At 40.6% G+C, this 16,740-nt stretch overlaps 1 protein-coding gene across 2 annotated transcripts in view; it reads left to right on the top strand.

Moving 5' to 3' along the window:
- The window catches only part of STXBP6 (syntaxin binding protein 6), a 118,248-nt gene that overhangs the window by 29,210 nt on the left and 72,298 nt on the right, over positions 1–16,740 (top strand). For both annotated transcript variants that reach the window (XM_057420095.1, XM_057420096.1), the window contains exon 2: positions 2,905–3,090. In XM_057420095.1, coding sequence (XP_057276078.1) covers positions 2,937–3,090 — 154 coding nt within the window. In that variant the 5' untranslated portion in view covers positions 2,905–2,936. The remainder of the gene's footprint in view (positions 1–2,904; positions 3,091–16,740) is intronic.

The following is a 16,740-nucleotide window of genomic DNA, read 5'->3' as shown; positions in this document are numbered from 1 at the left end:
AGGCTGTTGTAAGCCAAGTATTGGGAACACACAGATCACAGCCTCTGAGGCAATGAGCGCACACTTTAGTTGGAGGCTTCACCTACAGTGTTTGGTGTGTGTTGCATCTCTGTGTATAACTTTTGGTGGGTGTATATAAAACCAGGTGAATCACAAAGCAAATAGCAGCATGCAGCAATAAATTGCAAGATTTGATTGTTCTGTGTCATGTCTTCTCTGTCTCTACTGAAAGAGGAGTTTTAATCTGCCTTGGGGTGTTGCGTTGAACTGGGCTTTATTTCCAGTTAGATCTGTATATTGATTGTACATAAAAGCATTTGCATTAAGAGATAGGGATGTGTATATACATAGGTACATTAATTAAATCTCCTAGCTTTTGCATTTATTTGGGGTTATTGCATATGCAGCAGTCATTCTCGTCTCATGCTGTAAACTGCAGTGCACGTATGAAGCAAAAAGATTTGGGAAATGAAACGGGATTTGGAGATTTTCTCTTGATTGGCTTTCCTCCTGTTCAGCAGTCTTATCAAATGCAGTTATATACAATGAGACCTATTGATTGTAATATCTGTAAAGTAAATCTTGAAGTACCATATGAAAGTTTTGAAGCTATAAACCAGTATCATTTCTGCTACAAACAACTGTAGGTAAGGAAAACGTGCCTCTTCTCTTAATCCAGGAAGCCTTTACGTCACTTAGTGCATCTTTGAAATCACACTTTATTTTTCAGTGTGTGAACCTCAAGAATCTGAGAACATCTATTCCACAACTCAGTTGTAGAATTAACAGTGTCAGATCATTGCAAGGTGGAGAACGCTTTTTAGTTAGATACAACTTGAGTATATTTTTACCTGACAGTATGTGCTTTCCCAATAAGTTATTTATTGAAAATTCCTTAAGCATGCGAAAATCTGAGAATGAAGGGTTTTTTTTGCAAAAATACTTGTTCTCTTTCATTGAAAAGTAGGTCCTTATGGTTAAACCCATAGTCATTGACTGTGGCCTTGAATCTCAAATTAAAAAAAAACAACCCAAAATTAAAACAACCCAAACAAACCCACCCCAAACCCCCAAAGTAGTTATAAGGTGCCAACAGCTTACATGCTAGTATAAGCAGTACTGCAAATACTCTCAAAACATGGAAGAGGAGGAAAGTGTGGTATAATGAATGTGGAAACCACCTTTTCTAAATAACTTGCAGGTAAATTTATTCTTTTGATCCTGTTTTTGTGTTTATATAGTTGTCGGTAAAGGATAAGCAACTTATATTGCAGGTGTTATGAAATCACATCTTTTCAGGAGCTCTGCCTTGTTTCTTACATAGAAATGGGTGTGGATTTTTGTTTTGGTGGGAACATTTTTTAAATTCAGTTGATTTTTGTAAAGGTGTGTGTAAAATGACTTCATGCTAGAACTTGTCAGAATTTGAACCCCTCTATATTGGTTAACTGTTGTGTGCTGTTACAGATTATTTTGGCAAAAGGTTCTGTTTGCATTGCAAAACAGTAGGTGTTGAATTTGATTTGGACTGTTTTGCTCTCTCACGCCTCCACAAATGCACCTCTTTTTTTTTTTTTTTTTTTTTTTTTGAGGTAAGGGAATATCATAAATAGGTGCCAACAAAATGTGGACACTGAAAACAATTACTTTGCTGGTAGTATGCAAACTAAAAGTGATGATTTCATGACTCTCTTGGCTTCAAAATCTAATTTGACTGGAATTTATCAGTTTTTTGATAGTTGCTTTGTGGCAAATACCAAATTTCTGGCTTCAGTAGTTGAGACCTGAAGATGATCTTATTCTAAGAGAGCTGAAGATGTCAAGAAGATCTGTGGGCATGAAAGTCTATAAATAATACGGAAATATAATGTATGTGGCTTGAAGTCATTATATTTGAATAATTAAAAGGGACATTTTGCAGTCTGTATCAGTGAGATAGTGTATTTATTCATAGATTTAACTGCAGAACTAATTGGAGATACAGCTGTGGTACTGTCTACATGAAGAGAATGTTAATGTCTCTTCTGTAACTGAGCTCTCTCCTTTAGGCAGGCTGCTCCATATGTGGTCAGATTGACCTGTCTTTTGCTGGACATGCCTGAACAAGCAGCTTTCCGCCTTCCCCTGTCTGTTCTCTACATTTATTTCTTTTATTTTCCTCTCCAAATGTCTCTCCAAAATAGACTGTGTTTTCTTTTGAAACGCATTGAGGAACTGACCAGGGCCAGAATTACTTAGCAGAAAAGAATTACTTAGCAGAAAAGCAGAGGTGTGGTTTCGTCTGTGTTAACCCTCTGGTTTCTCTGATGCCTTTCCATGGGCAATTGCCCAGTTAGTAATTACAGAGGAGTTGAGGGCACGAATCGTAAAGCTGTGAGAGGTGCAGGAGCTGTTTAATCAAGTTCTGTCATCAATAGCAGTGTTGCTGCAGGAGCAGTCTTATGAGTCTGAAGCTTCTTGTATCTTCTGTGAATGTGACTTGTCTGCCAGCACAACCACGGTTTCCTTTCCTATGCCCTTGCAGTGCTTTCCATGTGTCAGGCAGATGAGTTTCCCTCCAGTTACCAGAGAAGGAATTAATGAAGCTTTTACGCACCATGAAGTTATAGGGTATCTCAGATGATTTTGCATCATACTGAAGTGCTAGTGTGGACAGCTTCTGCCCAAAATAAACTAAGCTAGTTTAAAAGAATTTAAGCAGCTTGGAGAACAACTTCAGTGAAGACTCTTGGATATTTCAAAAATTCTGCCTCTAAATGCATGAAGTTAGCTTCTAAATCCTTTGAATAATAATAATAAAAATCTTTATTTTTAAGGTCAGAGCTGTTAATGGCCATGAAAATGAACTGGACTTTAACATAATTTGTAAGTTTCTAATATTTTTAAATATGTTTTTGTTTTTAGATTGCATCAATCTGCTATATCTGTGATCTACAATGAATGCCAAATCTGCAATCAGCAAAGAAATTTTTGCCCCACATGATGAAAGGATGCTGGGAGCAGTCCAAGTAAAAAGAAGAACAAAAAAAAAGATTCCTTTCCTAGCTACTGGGGGTCAGGGTGAATATTTAACATACATCTGCCTGTCAGGTAAGATTAATGATTTTGACATGCAGTTGCCTGTTCAGGTTTATCTTTGATTAGCTGATTAGATGTTACCTGTGGCCATAAGGAGCTGGGTGACTCAGTAATGTAACCAGAGAATTATGGTGCCTTTATCATTAATCTTGAGAAGCCATGCGATCAATATGTATACTATATAATAAATTGAACAGGTGGTTTCAGTGTTAAGAAAACCCTATGTTTTATCTCACGTCATAGCTGCAGAGTTATGAACAAATAGCATATTTTGTAACAGTCTTTGCTTATTAAGGTTAAGATCTTTTTTGGAGGGATGAACTTGACATTGTATTTCACTTTAATGTGCTGAACTTTTTGATTGAAGCAAATGTGTTCCTCTTCACATTTGCCTCTGTTACCAGCTCATTGTCTAGTTAGATACATGACTTTCAGCCAGAATATTTTCAGCTCGTTGAACAGAAAAGTAGTGCTGTGCATCAGTCTCCTGACTTTAAAAGCGGTGAAGATGGGAATATTTGGATTGAAGGAGAAAAGGATGTATACAGACATGTTTTGTGAGACATCATGGAGAACAGGGAGAAATTACCTTTTTGTTGCTGATGTGTTCAGATGAAATTGAGCATCTCCAAGGTCACACCAGCACTCATGAGAGTCTGGATTTCAGGAATAGGGTAGGTGGTAGCTGTATGATAGTTTGCTTCTTATTTTTACCCTTTCTAATAAAAATAATAGTCCAGTTAATATGTTTTTAATTGTATAAATTAAACCCATTGATTTGGTAACTTGTGGTTAACTGTGGTGAAACTTTTTTTTTATATATACTTTGTTTGTTGTAGCGAAATTCACTGTAATTTAAGATTACATCTCAGCACAGTTGGAAAGCAGTTTGTGATCCTGATTTCCCTATAGTTTATTCTTATGTTCAAACTTAGAGTGGAATTTAGTTGCCAGGAGGCAGGCATTCAGTGAAGTTTTAGGTTTCTAGCCCTTCTTCCAGGTAGCTTTCAAGAAAGGCAGAAATCCCTTGCTCTGTCTGCCAGCTGAGTGTGTGTGTGAGTATCTGGTATCCTGGGGTGATTTAGTCACTAAGTTTTTTTAGGCATATCACTTGTTCCTTTGAGTGTGTGTATCTTACTGGGAGTACAACTAGTGGTCAGAGGAAGAAGTGCTCTATGAATCTCAGAAGATTGCTGGGTTTTTTTGGACTAAATGGAAGATAGGATTTCATGGAGTCTTTACATTTCTTTTTTCTTCACTGAAAAGTATGTTAAAACTTAGATAGGAAGTAAACCCTAGACAGTCTACTATTATATAAGACACGACATACCTGCACACAAAATGTACATCAGTTGAATGTTACCTAGCAAAATGTTACTTGTATGCATATGTACAAATGCTTTTGTTAAAATAGCAGCTGCAAATTAATTATGTGCACATACTGAGGACAGTGAGATGAAATGGAAGATTTCATTTCTAGCGGAGTGTTCTGCTTGTCATTCTCCCCATATACAAAGCTTCAAGGAAAATTTTAAAACTTGATTCACCTAGACTGTTCCCTAAACTTGTGGTTGGGATACTCTTCAGATGTAAAGGTTGCAGATGTCGGTCTTCTCAGGTGTCCTGGGTTCAGCAGTAGCAGTCATGTTTTTCCTTTGTGGTAGCTGGTGCAGTGCTGTGTTTTGACTTCCAGTCTGAGAACAGTGTTGGTGAAGCCGATGTTTTCGGTTGTTGCTAAGTGATGTTTACCCTGACCAAGGACTTTGTGAGGCTCATGCTCTTCCAGGGAGGAAGGGAAGCTGTGAGGAAGCAGGGATGGGGCGCCTGACCCGGGCTAGCCAGGGAGGTATTCCATACCACAGCACGTCATGGCCAGGGTGGGGGGTAACTGGGAGTTACCCGGAAGGACACGGGCTTCCGGGTGGGACTCGTTTCTTGGCCGGTGGTATCGTATTCTCTTCCCTTGTTATTTTCCCTTATCATTGTTGTAGTTGATAGTAGCGATGGTGATTTGTGTACATTGGTTGCTGGACTGTTCTTGTCTCAACCCATAGGAGTTGTACTCTTTCGATCCTCCTCCCCGTTCCTCTGGGAGCGGGGAAGCGGAGAGCCCCGGGGGGGGGGGGGGGGGGGACGGACCTCGATTGTTGTCAGCTCGGCACCACTCACTGGGAGTGAGTGAACAAGTTACCTGACTGGGTTTAAACCACGACAGTTCTTTTTGGCGCCCAACGTGGGGCAATACAGTGGAAGAAGTCTTTGAGAAAGGAGGAAAATAATCCAAATCCTGCTGAAAGCTGCTTTTGCCATAAAATGGAGTAAGGTCAAGGGACCTGCACAGGAGATTCAATTTTGGGGAATAAAATGGCAAGATGGACGTAGACAGATCCCCACAGATGTGAACAATAAGATAACAGCAATGTCTCCACCAACTAATAAGAAAGAAACGCAAGCTTTCTTGGGTGCTGTGGGGTTCTGGAGAATGCACATCCCAAATTACAGTTCGATTGTAAGCCCTCTCTATCATGTGACCCAGAAGAAGAATGATTTTAAATGGGGCCCTGAGCAGCAACAAGCCTTTGAGCAAATTAAACGCGAGATAGTTCATGCAGTAGCCCTTGGACCAGTCCGGACCGGGCCAGATGTAAAAAATGTACTGTACTCTGCAGCTGGGGAGAACGGTCCTACCTGGAGCCTCTGGCAGAAAGCTCCAGGGGAGACTCGAGGTCGACCCCTCGGCTTTTGGAGTGGGGGATATAAAGGATCTGAGGCCAGCTATACCCCAACTGAGAAAGAGATACTGGCAGCCTATGAAGGGGTTCGAGCTGCTTCAGAAGTGATTGGCACTGAAGCACAGCTCCTCCTGGCACCTCGGTTGCCCGTGCTGGGCTGGATGTTCAAAGGCAGAGTCTCCTTGACACATCATGCAACTGATGCTACACGGAGTAAATGGGCTGCACTAATTACACAACAAACTCGAATAGGAAATCTCAGTCGTCCAGGCATTCTGGAAGTCATCATGGACTGGCCAGAGGGCAAAGATTTTGGAATGTCCCCAAAGGAGGACGTGCTGCGCGCTGAAGAGGCCCCACCATATAATAAACTGTCAGAAAGTGAAAAGCAGTATGCCTTGTTTACTGATGGCTCTTGCCGTATTGTGGGAAAGCATCGGAGATGGAAGGCAGCTGTATGGAGTCCTGGACGACAAGTTGCAGAAACTGCTGATGGAGAGGGTGAATCAAGTCAGTTTGCTGAGGTGAAAGCCATCCAGCTGGCCCTGGACATTGCTGAACGAGAAAAGTGGCCAGTACTTTATCTCTATACTGACTCATGGATGGTGGCAAATGCCCTGTGGGGGTGGTTGAAGCAATGGAAGCAGAGCAACTGGCAACGCAGAGGTAAACCCATCTGGGCTGCTGCACTGTGGAAAGATATTGCTGCCAGGGTGCAGAACCTGGTGGTGAAGGTACATCATGTAGATGCCCATGTACCCAAGAGTCGGGCCACTGAGGAACACCAGAACAACCAACAAGTGGATAAAGCGGCTAAGATTGAAGTGGCTCAGATGGACTTAGATTGGCAACATAAAGGTGAATTATTTTTTGCCCGGTGGGCCCATGACACTTCAGGCCATCAGGGCAGAGATGCAACATATAGGTGGGCTTGTGATCGAGGGGTGGACTTAACAATGGACACTATTGCCCAGGTTATTCATGAGTGTGAAACATGTGCTGCAATTAAACAAGCCGACATCCCGGCAAGGCAAGCACCATGTGCTTACCATGGTGGAAGCAACCACCAGATGGCTGGAAACATACGCTGTGCCCCATGCCACTGCCGGGAACACTATCCTGGGCCTTGAGAAACGGATTTTGTGGCGACACGTCACCCCAGAGAGAACTGAGTCAGACAATGGGACTCATTTCCGGAATAACCTTATAGATATTTGGGCCAAAGAGCATAGCATTGAGTGGGTATATCACATTCCCTACCATGCACCAGCCTCTGGGAAAATCGAACACTACAATGGGCTGTTAAAAACTACACTGAGAGCAATGGGTGGGGGAACTTTCAAGCATCGGGATACACACTTACCAAAGGCGACCTGGTTGGTCAACACTAGAGGATCTGCCAACAGGGCTGGCCCAGCCCAGTCAGAACTCTTACATATTGTAGAGGGGGACAAAGTTCCCGTGGTGCATATGAAGAATTTGCATTTCCTCTTGGAGCTGGGGTAACCGCGCTGTTGCGGTTGAAGTTTGAGCAGCTGCTGTACTTGCCACTGGGGTAGCTGCGCAGTTCATTGCAGCCAAAGTTTGAGTAGCGACTGTTGCTTTGCCCTCAGATCCGCCGACATTCTTTTCCTTTTGAAGGTGCTGGATAGTGTTGAACAAGGCCCTGTAAGCATAGGCCAAGCCCCAGCACGTTGCCGTGATTTGTCCATCTCTGGTATGGCCAGAATGACCACACACCTCATTTAAGTGTTTTACTAATTCTTCTGGATTTTGCAGTTGCTCGGTAGTGAAATTCCAAAGTACTGGAGGGGCCCACTGACCTAGATACTTGCCCATACTATCCCACACACCCTGCCACTCATGGCTGTCCAGCCTCAGGGAAAATCTCTTGGTCCTCCTACATCGTCGTTTGACCCCAGACAAGACCCAAACCTGAATCTGCTTAACTCTTGAAATCAGTAGTGGGCAAAACACACTCTGTATGCGTGTTAGCATGGTGATTCCCATCACCATCAGCAAACAAGTCTCAACAGCATTAAAATGCCATTCAAAAAATTCAAAACTCTCAAATGTAAATGGTCTGGGGGGAGGACTGGGAGGGTAAAAGGTTGTCTCCTTCACAGGTTGAGCACCTGAGAAGGAGAAAAAAGATGTGTAATTGCTAAGCACCTCCATCATATACCTCCCAAAGTATAAAGGTGGTGACCACACTGGGAACATAAGCCAGATCAGTTTCATGATCAATGATTCTATTGTATTACAAGTCATTACCATAAAATACAATGGGACAAAAACCTTAGCCCAAGCCCCACACTTGAAAAACACTAATACAGCAAATACCGGATGGAAGTAAGATATGGTATACTGAAACTGTGAGATCAAGAGGAACAACCTTGAGAGCCAATAAATCAGCATTGCGACGAGTGACTATAAATCCAGTCAGATCTCTTCTTATCTCAACCCCTCGTGCCCCACGTTGGGCGCCAAAAAGAACTGTTGTGGTTTAAACCCAGTCAGGTAACTTGTTCACTCACTCCCAGTGAGTGGTGCCGAGCTGACAACAATCGAGGTCCGTGTGTCCCCCCCACCCCGGGGCTCTCCGCTTCCCCGCTCCCGGAGGAACAGGGAGGAGGATCGAAAGAGTGCAACTCCTACGGGTTGAGACAAGAACAGTCCAGCAACCAATGTACACAAATCACCACCGCTACTATCAACTACAACAATGATAAGGGAAAATAACAAGGGAAGAGAATACGATACCACCGGCCAAGAAACGAGTCCCACCCGGAAGCCCGTGTCCTTCCGGGTAACTCCCAGTTACCCCCCACCCTGGCCATGACGTGCTGTGGTATGGAATACCTCCCTGGCTAGCCCGGATCAGGCGCCCCATCCCTGCTTCCTCACAGCTCCCCTTCCTCCCTGGAAGAGCATGAGCCTCACAAAGTCCTTGGTCAGGGTAAACATCACTTAGCAACAACCAAAAACATCAGCTTCACCAACACTGTTCTCAGGCTGGAAGTCAAAACACAGCACTGCACCAGCTAACACAAAGGAAAAACATGACTGCTACTGCTGAACCCAGGACATCAGGTTGCAGAGGAAACTGAGTCTAGGTCTCCCATCTTTTAAAGAAATGTTCAAGTTGGTAACGTTTTGAAGCAAAGCTCAAGTCTTCTTCCTTTGGCAGTCAGCTGTGGTTTTTTTGGTCATCTTAATTTGTAGGTCCATTCTTTTCTAGGGTGTCCTGGGTTCAGCAGTAGCAGCCATGTTTTTTTAGGCATGTCTAACCCCAAGTGGTCTAAGTTGAACTGTATCTTGGGAATAATAGAATATACTTGATGACCTTCCACCTTTCTGGGATTCACTACAGTGAGTGAGATACAGCGGTAGCTAGCTCTGGATTTATTTTCCATTTCAAGCAACATACATGTTAATGCTGTGTGTTGCAACATCTACCTTGGCAACATCTTTGTCAGCTTTTTACTCTTGTCCCATTTTTTAAAGGTTTACTGTGTATTAGGTAAACACGGTGATTGGAGTATCTTTGTGTTCTTAGTTTCCTTGGACTAACTCATATTTGCCTTTGTTAAAAGAAATTTGTTAATTTACTGTTTAGAACTGAATTTGTCAGTTGAAAGAATACACATAGAAACTGACTTGTTAGGGACTTGTAAATATTTCGAGAATATATATTATCCTGCCTAGCTGTATCATTCAATGTATGGTACAGAAAATGAACCACCAGCCATTGTGATAGCTACTTTTACTTACTGCTTAGTTTGTAACTGACAGATTGCATGAATTGTTATAATCAGAATTAAATGTTTTACTTACTGTGTTGCATTTGAAATACATTATATCATAATTGTAGTCTGCATTTTTGTAAGCATGGATAGAGATGCTGAGCAGGAATAATGCCCTTAGGACTCAGAGATAAGATAGCTAAACATTAAAATAATAAAATGTTGAACAGAGCAAGATGGGTGAGTAAGGGAGGTTCTTCTTTAAAATTTGTGTTTGCAGTATGTACTGGGTATTTTTGTTTGACAGTACTAAATGCTGAATTGGTTAGAAGGAAATAACTCACTAATGCTCCTAAAACGCATACCTAAAGCCTGTGATCAGAAACTGGATACAGGGTGAGGTAAGAAGGCTGCTTGCCAGGCTGGTGGAAACCAAGCACCTGGGGTACTTGCAACGCTTTAGCCTGCTGTAGTCATAGGGCTGACCAAGTTAGACTGGTAGCAGAGCCAAGAAAAATCTTGTGGGAGTTAGTTGAAGAACAGCAAGAAAGGAGTAGACAGATGGGAAGCACAGAGGTGGGGTAGCTGTAGGCAGAACAGAGAAGGTGAAAACTGGGATTTTAATTTTTTTATTTTATTTTATTTTTTAAATGTAGATGAGGATTCAACACAGAGAAAAGACAAATTCAGAGCTGAAAGTGGGTATTTATCACCTCCTCCACACTAGCAGACCTAGTGAGAGTTACTGGATCAGATCTAAGTTTTAACTTTGTCACCATTGTCTTATATAATTGAAACATAATTGTTTAAAATAGTTCTTAGCCTTATTTAGGACTCTGAATTAAGCATAAAATACTTAAAAGTCAGTTCACAGAAATACAGGACATTGGCTGTCTCTCCTGCTTGCTCGTGCACAGTCCTGTGTGTATTTCCTTTGACACCCTATCATTATGGGTTGTTTTTTTTTTAAGTAACTTCTAATATTTTAAGTGTTTTAATCTGTTGTAGTGGGTTGGTAGTGTTCCAGTTTGTACATATGCATGTGGCGTTGACCTTTCAGGACTAAAAATCTATTGCAAGTTCAAGTGAACAGAAGGAACCAGATGGTTCCTTTTGAACCTGTATTACTGTGTCATAACACTCTCAGCTTAGCTGTACTGCTCTTTTTAGCCCTGCTGAAAAGCTTGGTATTTAACTGTAAAGCTAAAGTTCCTTAAAGCCGGGAGTGCAACTTTTCCCCTCTGTGATTAGGACTTTAATAGGGTTATTTCTTTGCCACCTCCAGATTAAATTAACATACTGTCAGTTCAGGGCCTTTTTTGGATGGCTTTTATGCAAAAGTAGAATCTATCAAGAATGGTGCTAGGAAAGCCAAAATAAAATGCAATGAAATAATAAGAAATAATATACAAAAATAAGATGTACATGCAGGGGGAGAGTGTGTTGGGCTTTCCTTCCTCCTTTAAAATTTAACCCCTATTGCCCATGTCACAGAGGTTTTTAAAAGATAGGGTTAGAAAGCGCTTTGCAGTTACCACAGTAGGTGGATCATGGATCATTTTTATTCGGTTTTCATACAGTAATTGATTTACCCCAGAAGTAAATAAGTAAACACAAGTGTTGTCAGCCTTTATGTGCTATTTTGTATATGTTTTATCCTGTTTCTGTATTTCTTTTTTGGGGGGTTTTTTGTTTGTTTGTTTGTTTTTAGGTCAGAAAATATGGAAAACAGTTCTCTGGGTGTGTACAGTGCACTGTCTGTGTAATACTTAATTGATAATTGGCACTTGTAGAAGACATTTGAATACTCAACTTTAGCCCTTACCGTGGTTCAGTCTTGAAAAATCAGGTTTCCTCTTATGGTGAAATACTTCATCACTGAAGAAGCTTTACAGGAAACCTGCTGAAATACATAAGGTTTTCAGTGAAATTTAAGGGCCTGTATGAGGATTCCTTAAAGTGAGTAAGGAGTCTGTGACAAACATTAAAAGGGTCAAGAAATGTGTCCTTTTCAGTATGTTAGGTTTTGCCTTGAAACTTTAAATGTTTGGAAGGTAGAGTGGGCTTATTCTGCTTTTTTTTTTTTTGCTTTCTTTTGCTCCATTAATTTAGAAAAAAAATATTTGATCATTCTAATGCTTATCTGCTCTACTTCTGGGTAATGTCTTCCTGTGATTATACACATGGCAGATTACTCTATTTGCTTTACCACTGAGTGTGTTAGGCTTGTGCTCATCTTTGTTGATTAACAAAGTTATTTTCAGTGACAGTATCAAAATCAAAAAATTGCATCTTAGCTGCTAGCCTCAGGGCCTGTAGAAAGTGTGGAAGCAGTTGTTTCCAGCAGTGCTGGTTGATTTTAACTGGCTGTGCTCAGACATACTTCATGTTGTGGCTTGAAAGACTGACAGTACAGGCTAGGGTAATGCTTGCCTCAAAAACAGCTTCCCTGTTGTATCACAGCTGAGTGAATCTGCCATGATGTTGATGTTTTGGGTGCTCATATTAAACTGTCAAAATATTGCCTTCATCTGCTCATAGTAAGATATTTTGATACTGAATACAGTTCTTAACCAAGCCTCTTTCCCCTTCTTTATCAGAATGCTTTGTCTTTGAAATGTATTTCTGATATTTTAACTCCATAGTTCTCAAAAGGTGTTTTAGAATTCAAAATATCACTTGCTCTTAATGATAATAAATGCCAAATTTTATTCTATAAAATGAATTAAATATCTGAGTTAGAAAAGCTGGTGGCTTTTGGGTGGGAGCCAGATTTACCTTCTGTTCTTCATTATTGATCTTTTTCTATTTATTGAAATAGAAGAGGGGAAATAGTGAACTTCTTTGGCACATAGCTTACATTTATTGATTGTATTTAGAATAATACCTTAATATATGTTGATCCTTGACTCTGAGTTGTGCAACTTAATGTAACCAGTCTTTTTTTCCCAGAGGATTTTTGTGTAGGAGGGAATCTTGTTACAGCAAAACTACAGAATTGCGTACTTGAAAGCATCTATTCTAAGAATAGTGTGATTTTTCTTTTTTCTTAAAGCACAGAAGGAATGTGTGTGTACTCCCGTGTATCCTCCCAACGTATTACTTGATATAGTTTGCATGCTGGAAATATTTTATAAATTACAAGCTGAGAGTGTGCAGTTATGTGGCTGCTGTTTAGGTTTTTTTTTGTTAGATTTTTTTTTCCTCTGCCCTCAAAATGGAATTGTAGTGGATTGATAACACTTAACAGTTAACTATTGAACATCACTTTTAGTATTGTAAAATGATGCGTTAATTAGGGAACTTGTGATACTAATGTTGCATTTGGTTTTATTCAGAATTGAGCTTTTGAAATTGCATTTACCTCCACCTCAAGCACACAGGGACTCCTTAGAAAGATTTCCAAAATCCCAAATGAAATTATCTTAGAAAAATAAGAAAGGAAAAAACATGAGAAAAACAAAACCATAGGAGGCTTGATGGGGAAAAGTAAGGCGTTGGATCTGTTTATTTAGTCATATGTAATTTTGCAGTAATTAAAAGGGGTACATTTACTATTGATGTTGTAAGTCTTTATGCCTAAAACAGGTCAGCTGCAAAGCTTCATGTTGGAAGATGTATACTGGAAGCTGTACGTTGCCCCATTCATCATAAAGGAAGCTTGATGAGATTATTCTTAGATGGAATTTGTAGTCATTTCCATGGTGGTATCAAAAAATTGCTGTGAAGGCTTACACAAAGTAGTTTAGGTTGCAGAATCCCTTGCCCGTCTCCATGTTCAGAGGAGGATGGTGGCTGTGTAGTGCTTTATCCATTTGTTGCTGGGTAGGTTGAGAGAGCTGGCAGCTGCTTCCTTCAGTGAGTACAGCATATTTCATTGCAGAGTTTTGCCCAGAACATGGCAGATGCTTGCATCAAATTTAATGCCAGGTTAAAATGTTTGAATGTCGTGCTGGCTTTGGAAGCAGTTTGTTCATTCTTTGTCCAAGTGAGGCTTTTGGCAGGGCTTGATGCTATCTCATATGTGATAAAAATTCAGGGCTAGGAGTATGGATATGCTAAACAGTACTGCATAGTAACTGTTCCTTCAAGTTGAAGTACAGCAAGCATGCACCTAATTGTTAACTTTGGTGGAAACCATTCTGGTTGTACTGTAGCAGTTAAAACTAACTGGCTTGTTTTGCTTTGTGGTAGGATTAATTTTGATCCATTTTCTCAGTTTTCATGGTGCTGAAGAGTGGCATTTATGTAATCCCCTGACTCTCTGTGTTACGGATAGGTGAACTTGAATCATACTGGGCAGAAAACATCTGGATTTTTACCTTGCTGCTGCACTTCAGAAAGCATTTCTGTCAATTGCTATGTATCTCTGCTCTTAGTAACTGGATCAGCTTGTTAAGAAAACCAGAAGTGTGCTCTCTGTCTGACCGGTGGCTGGTGTATTACAGACTCTAAACATCTGATTAAAATCTTATCCTTTTATAGCACACTGAGCTGTAGGAGTCAAATCCTGTAAATTTTCATCGTACTTCTGACCTTTGGAGTCTGTAATATCAGATCATTTGCAGTGTGGAGAAGCATGTAAGAAGTACTTAATAAAGGAATTGCTAAGCTGATTAAAATATTACTTCAAGCTTCCCTATCATTAGGTAGGCTTTATAGTTGCCATGACAAAGAAAAAGGTGAGTAGTGCAGTCCCAAACTCGAAATATTTTCTGTTTGTGACTTTAAACTGTAAATAATCTTTTTAAAATAAGTTAAATGGAAAAAGAACAGATCAGAACTGATGCCTGATCTTCTGCTGTGATTTGCCTATAACCCCTAGTTTATCCAGATTGCTGCCACTGGAGCTCAGATACCAGTCAAGTAACATGCCACCTATAAAATACAGTAGGAAGTTCTGACTGATTTTTTGCCTCACTGGTATAGTATTTGGACAGTTTAACTGCAGCAATAAAAACAAGCTCATGGTCTCATGAATGCATGTGTATATATGCTGCCACAATTGTTCTGCATTTACAGTAGGCAGTATTTTTTCCTCCAGCCTACTTACATTAAGATTTTTTTGTAACTTGGTTTTTATAGTCTGATTATGCATATCCTAACAAGAAGGAAAAAACATGTGAAGGGTGGGGAGGCTGAGAGAATATAAACTATGCAAGTTTTGTTGGCCTTGCATCAGGGAGGAGCCTACCCATTTGTCCAAGTTAAAACAATCTCTAGTAACTGTTTAGCTGGAACAACTTCATAGAGAAAGTCTGGCACACCCTGTCAGCTGCTCTTCTGCTGTGTTCATTAGAGCTCAGCAGCACAAAGTAACATTTCAGTAACTGGTGGAGTTAAAGCCATACTACAGCACACTCTCAAACATCAGTATTTTGAGGAAAACTCCATTTAGGTAGAATTTTTAGGAGGTAGAAGGGTATTTCTGTAGTAGGTGTATAATATTGTGGAACATGTGTATTGGGCAGTGAAATTTCTCAGGCAGATTTATCCCCTAAATCTAGATGGCTATTGGAAAATTGTTGTAAGCATCTGAGTGTCCTTCCCTGTTGTCATCTCAGATGTCTTCAGGGGACAGGCTCAGCTGGAAGGGAAGCTGCAACATAAACTTCTTGCTGGATGAAATAACTAGTAAATGCTTTTTGTGGATAATATATCAGTCCCTGCTGTGTTAGTTTTCTTAGATCTCTGCCTTTTGTCACTCTTTGTGGACCCCAGTAGTACTGGCAAGAGCAGTTTTCTGTGACTGGATCAATGACTTGGAAGAGAGACTTGGACTTTATAACTGTTAAAAGAATATTCTCCTACTTCTAGCAAGAGAAGCATTTGCACAAAGCATTTAAAGCACTTACACAAAGTATGTTTTCTCTTGAGGTGAAAATTGAAAGCTTAAATAAACAAAGTGTCCTGGGTTCAGCAGTAGCAGTCATTTTTCTCCTTCTTGGTAGCTGGTGCAGTGCAGTGTTTTGACTTTCAGCTCGGGAACAGAGCTGATAGCGATGTTTTGGTTTGGCCAAGGACTTTGTGAGCCTAATGCTCTGCCAGGGGGGAGGGGAAGCCAGGAGGAAGCAGAGACAGGACACCTGACCCAAACTGACCAAAGAGGTATTCCATACCACAGCACGTCATGCCCTGGATGTAACTGGGAGTTAGCCGGAAGGGCTGGGGACTGCAGGGTTGGAGGAGGTATCGGTCGGAGCTTGGTCGGGCTTGGGGGGCGAGTTATCGGTCAGCTGGTGCTGAGGTGTTGTATTCTCTTCCCTTGTTATTTCCTTTTCATTATTATCATTGGTGGTAGCAGTAGTGATTTGTGTTATACCTTAGTTACTAAACTGTTCTTATCTCAACCCGTGGGAGTTGCATTCTTTTCGATTCTCCTTTCCGTCCCTCCGGGAGTAGGGGGAGGGAAAGAAGGGGGGGGGGGGGGGGGTTGAGTGAATGAATTACCTGACTGGGTTTAAACTACGACACAAAGCTTTCAACCTCCAGTCATTGTGCTTGTTCACCTGCATTAATGACAGATTCCCAAAAATTCTCAAGTGTTCAAGTGTCTAGAATATCTGAAGTTGTCTAAAATACTGATAAGATTTTTGGCAGCTGAAATTTGCTAGATTTACTTGAAAACAACAAGAGGTAGGTAGAGAACTTTTTTTAAAAGTTCTGGAATAATTTGTGTTCTGTTTATTTTTGTATTCAGATATCATGTTTTCTGTTAAGAATAGCTTTCTCAAATTTAGCCCACAAATTCAGCAAATACACACAAACCGTCCTTCAGCTTTACCAGCATATGAGGGAATGCTGGTTGTTCACTCAGTGTTCAATCTGTAACGGAAGATAGTTGGGAAGCAAAAGAACAAACATCATTCTCAACTGTGGAGAACTTAAAAATGGAAGAGATTTAGAGATGCTTTGAAATTTGTATCATTTTTAACCAAAAGTGCGGTTGGTTTGTGTTCTAGCTAGAAACTGAGGTAGCATAATAAAACATTTTTTGTGTTAATGTCAGATAACTTTTCTTTTTTTCTTGTCCAGGAGAAAGGGTCAAGATGGAAAGAGCAGAATGGAAAGAATCAGTGTGTGTAACTACAGAAGCTGGTAGAACTACAGACTACCCTTGACTCTGATGTATTAGAACATGATGTTGCCATCTTGCAAGATAGATCTTTTAATCCATACTGATA

The sequence above is a fragment of the Pezoporus wallicus genome, unplaced genomic scaffold, assembly GCF_028554395.1.
Source record: "Pezoporus wallicus isolate ANWC-B61680 ecotype Strahan unplaced genomic scaffold, APGP_CSIRO_Pwel_v1 contig_5418, whole genome shotgun sequence".
NCBI classification, from domain to species: Eukaryota; Metazoa; Chordata; class Aves; order Psittaciformes; family Psittacidae; genus Pezoporus; species Pezoporus wallicus.
Note: the sequence above shows the minus strand (reverse complement) of the source record. Positions and strands in the feature narration are given on the sequence as shown.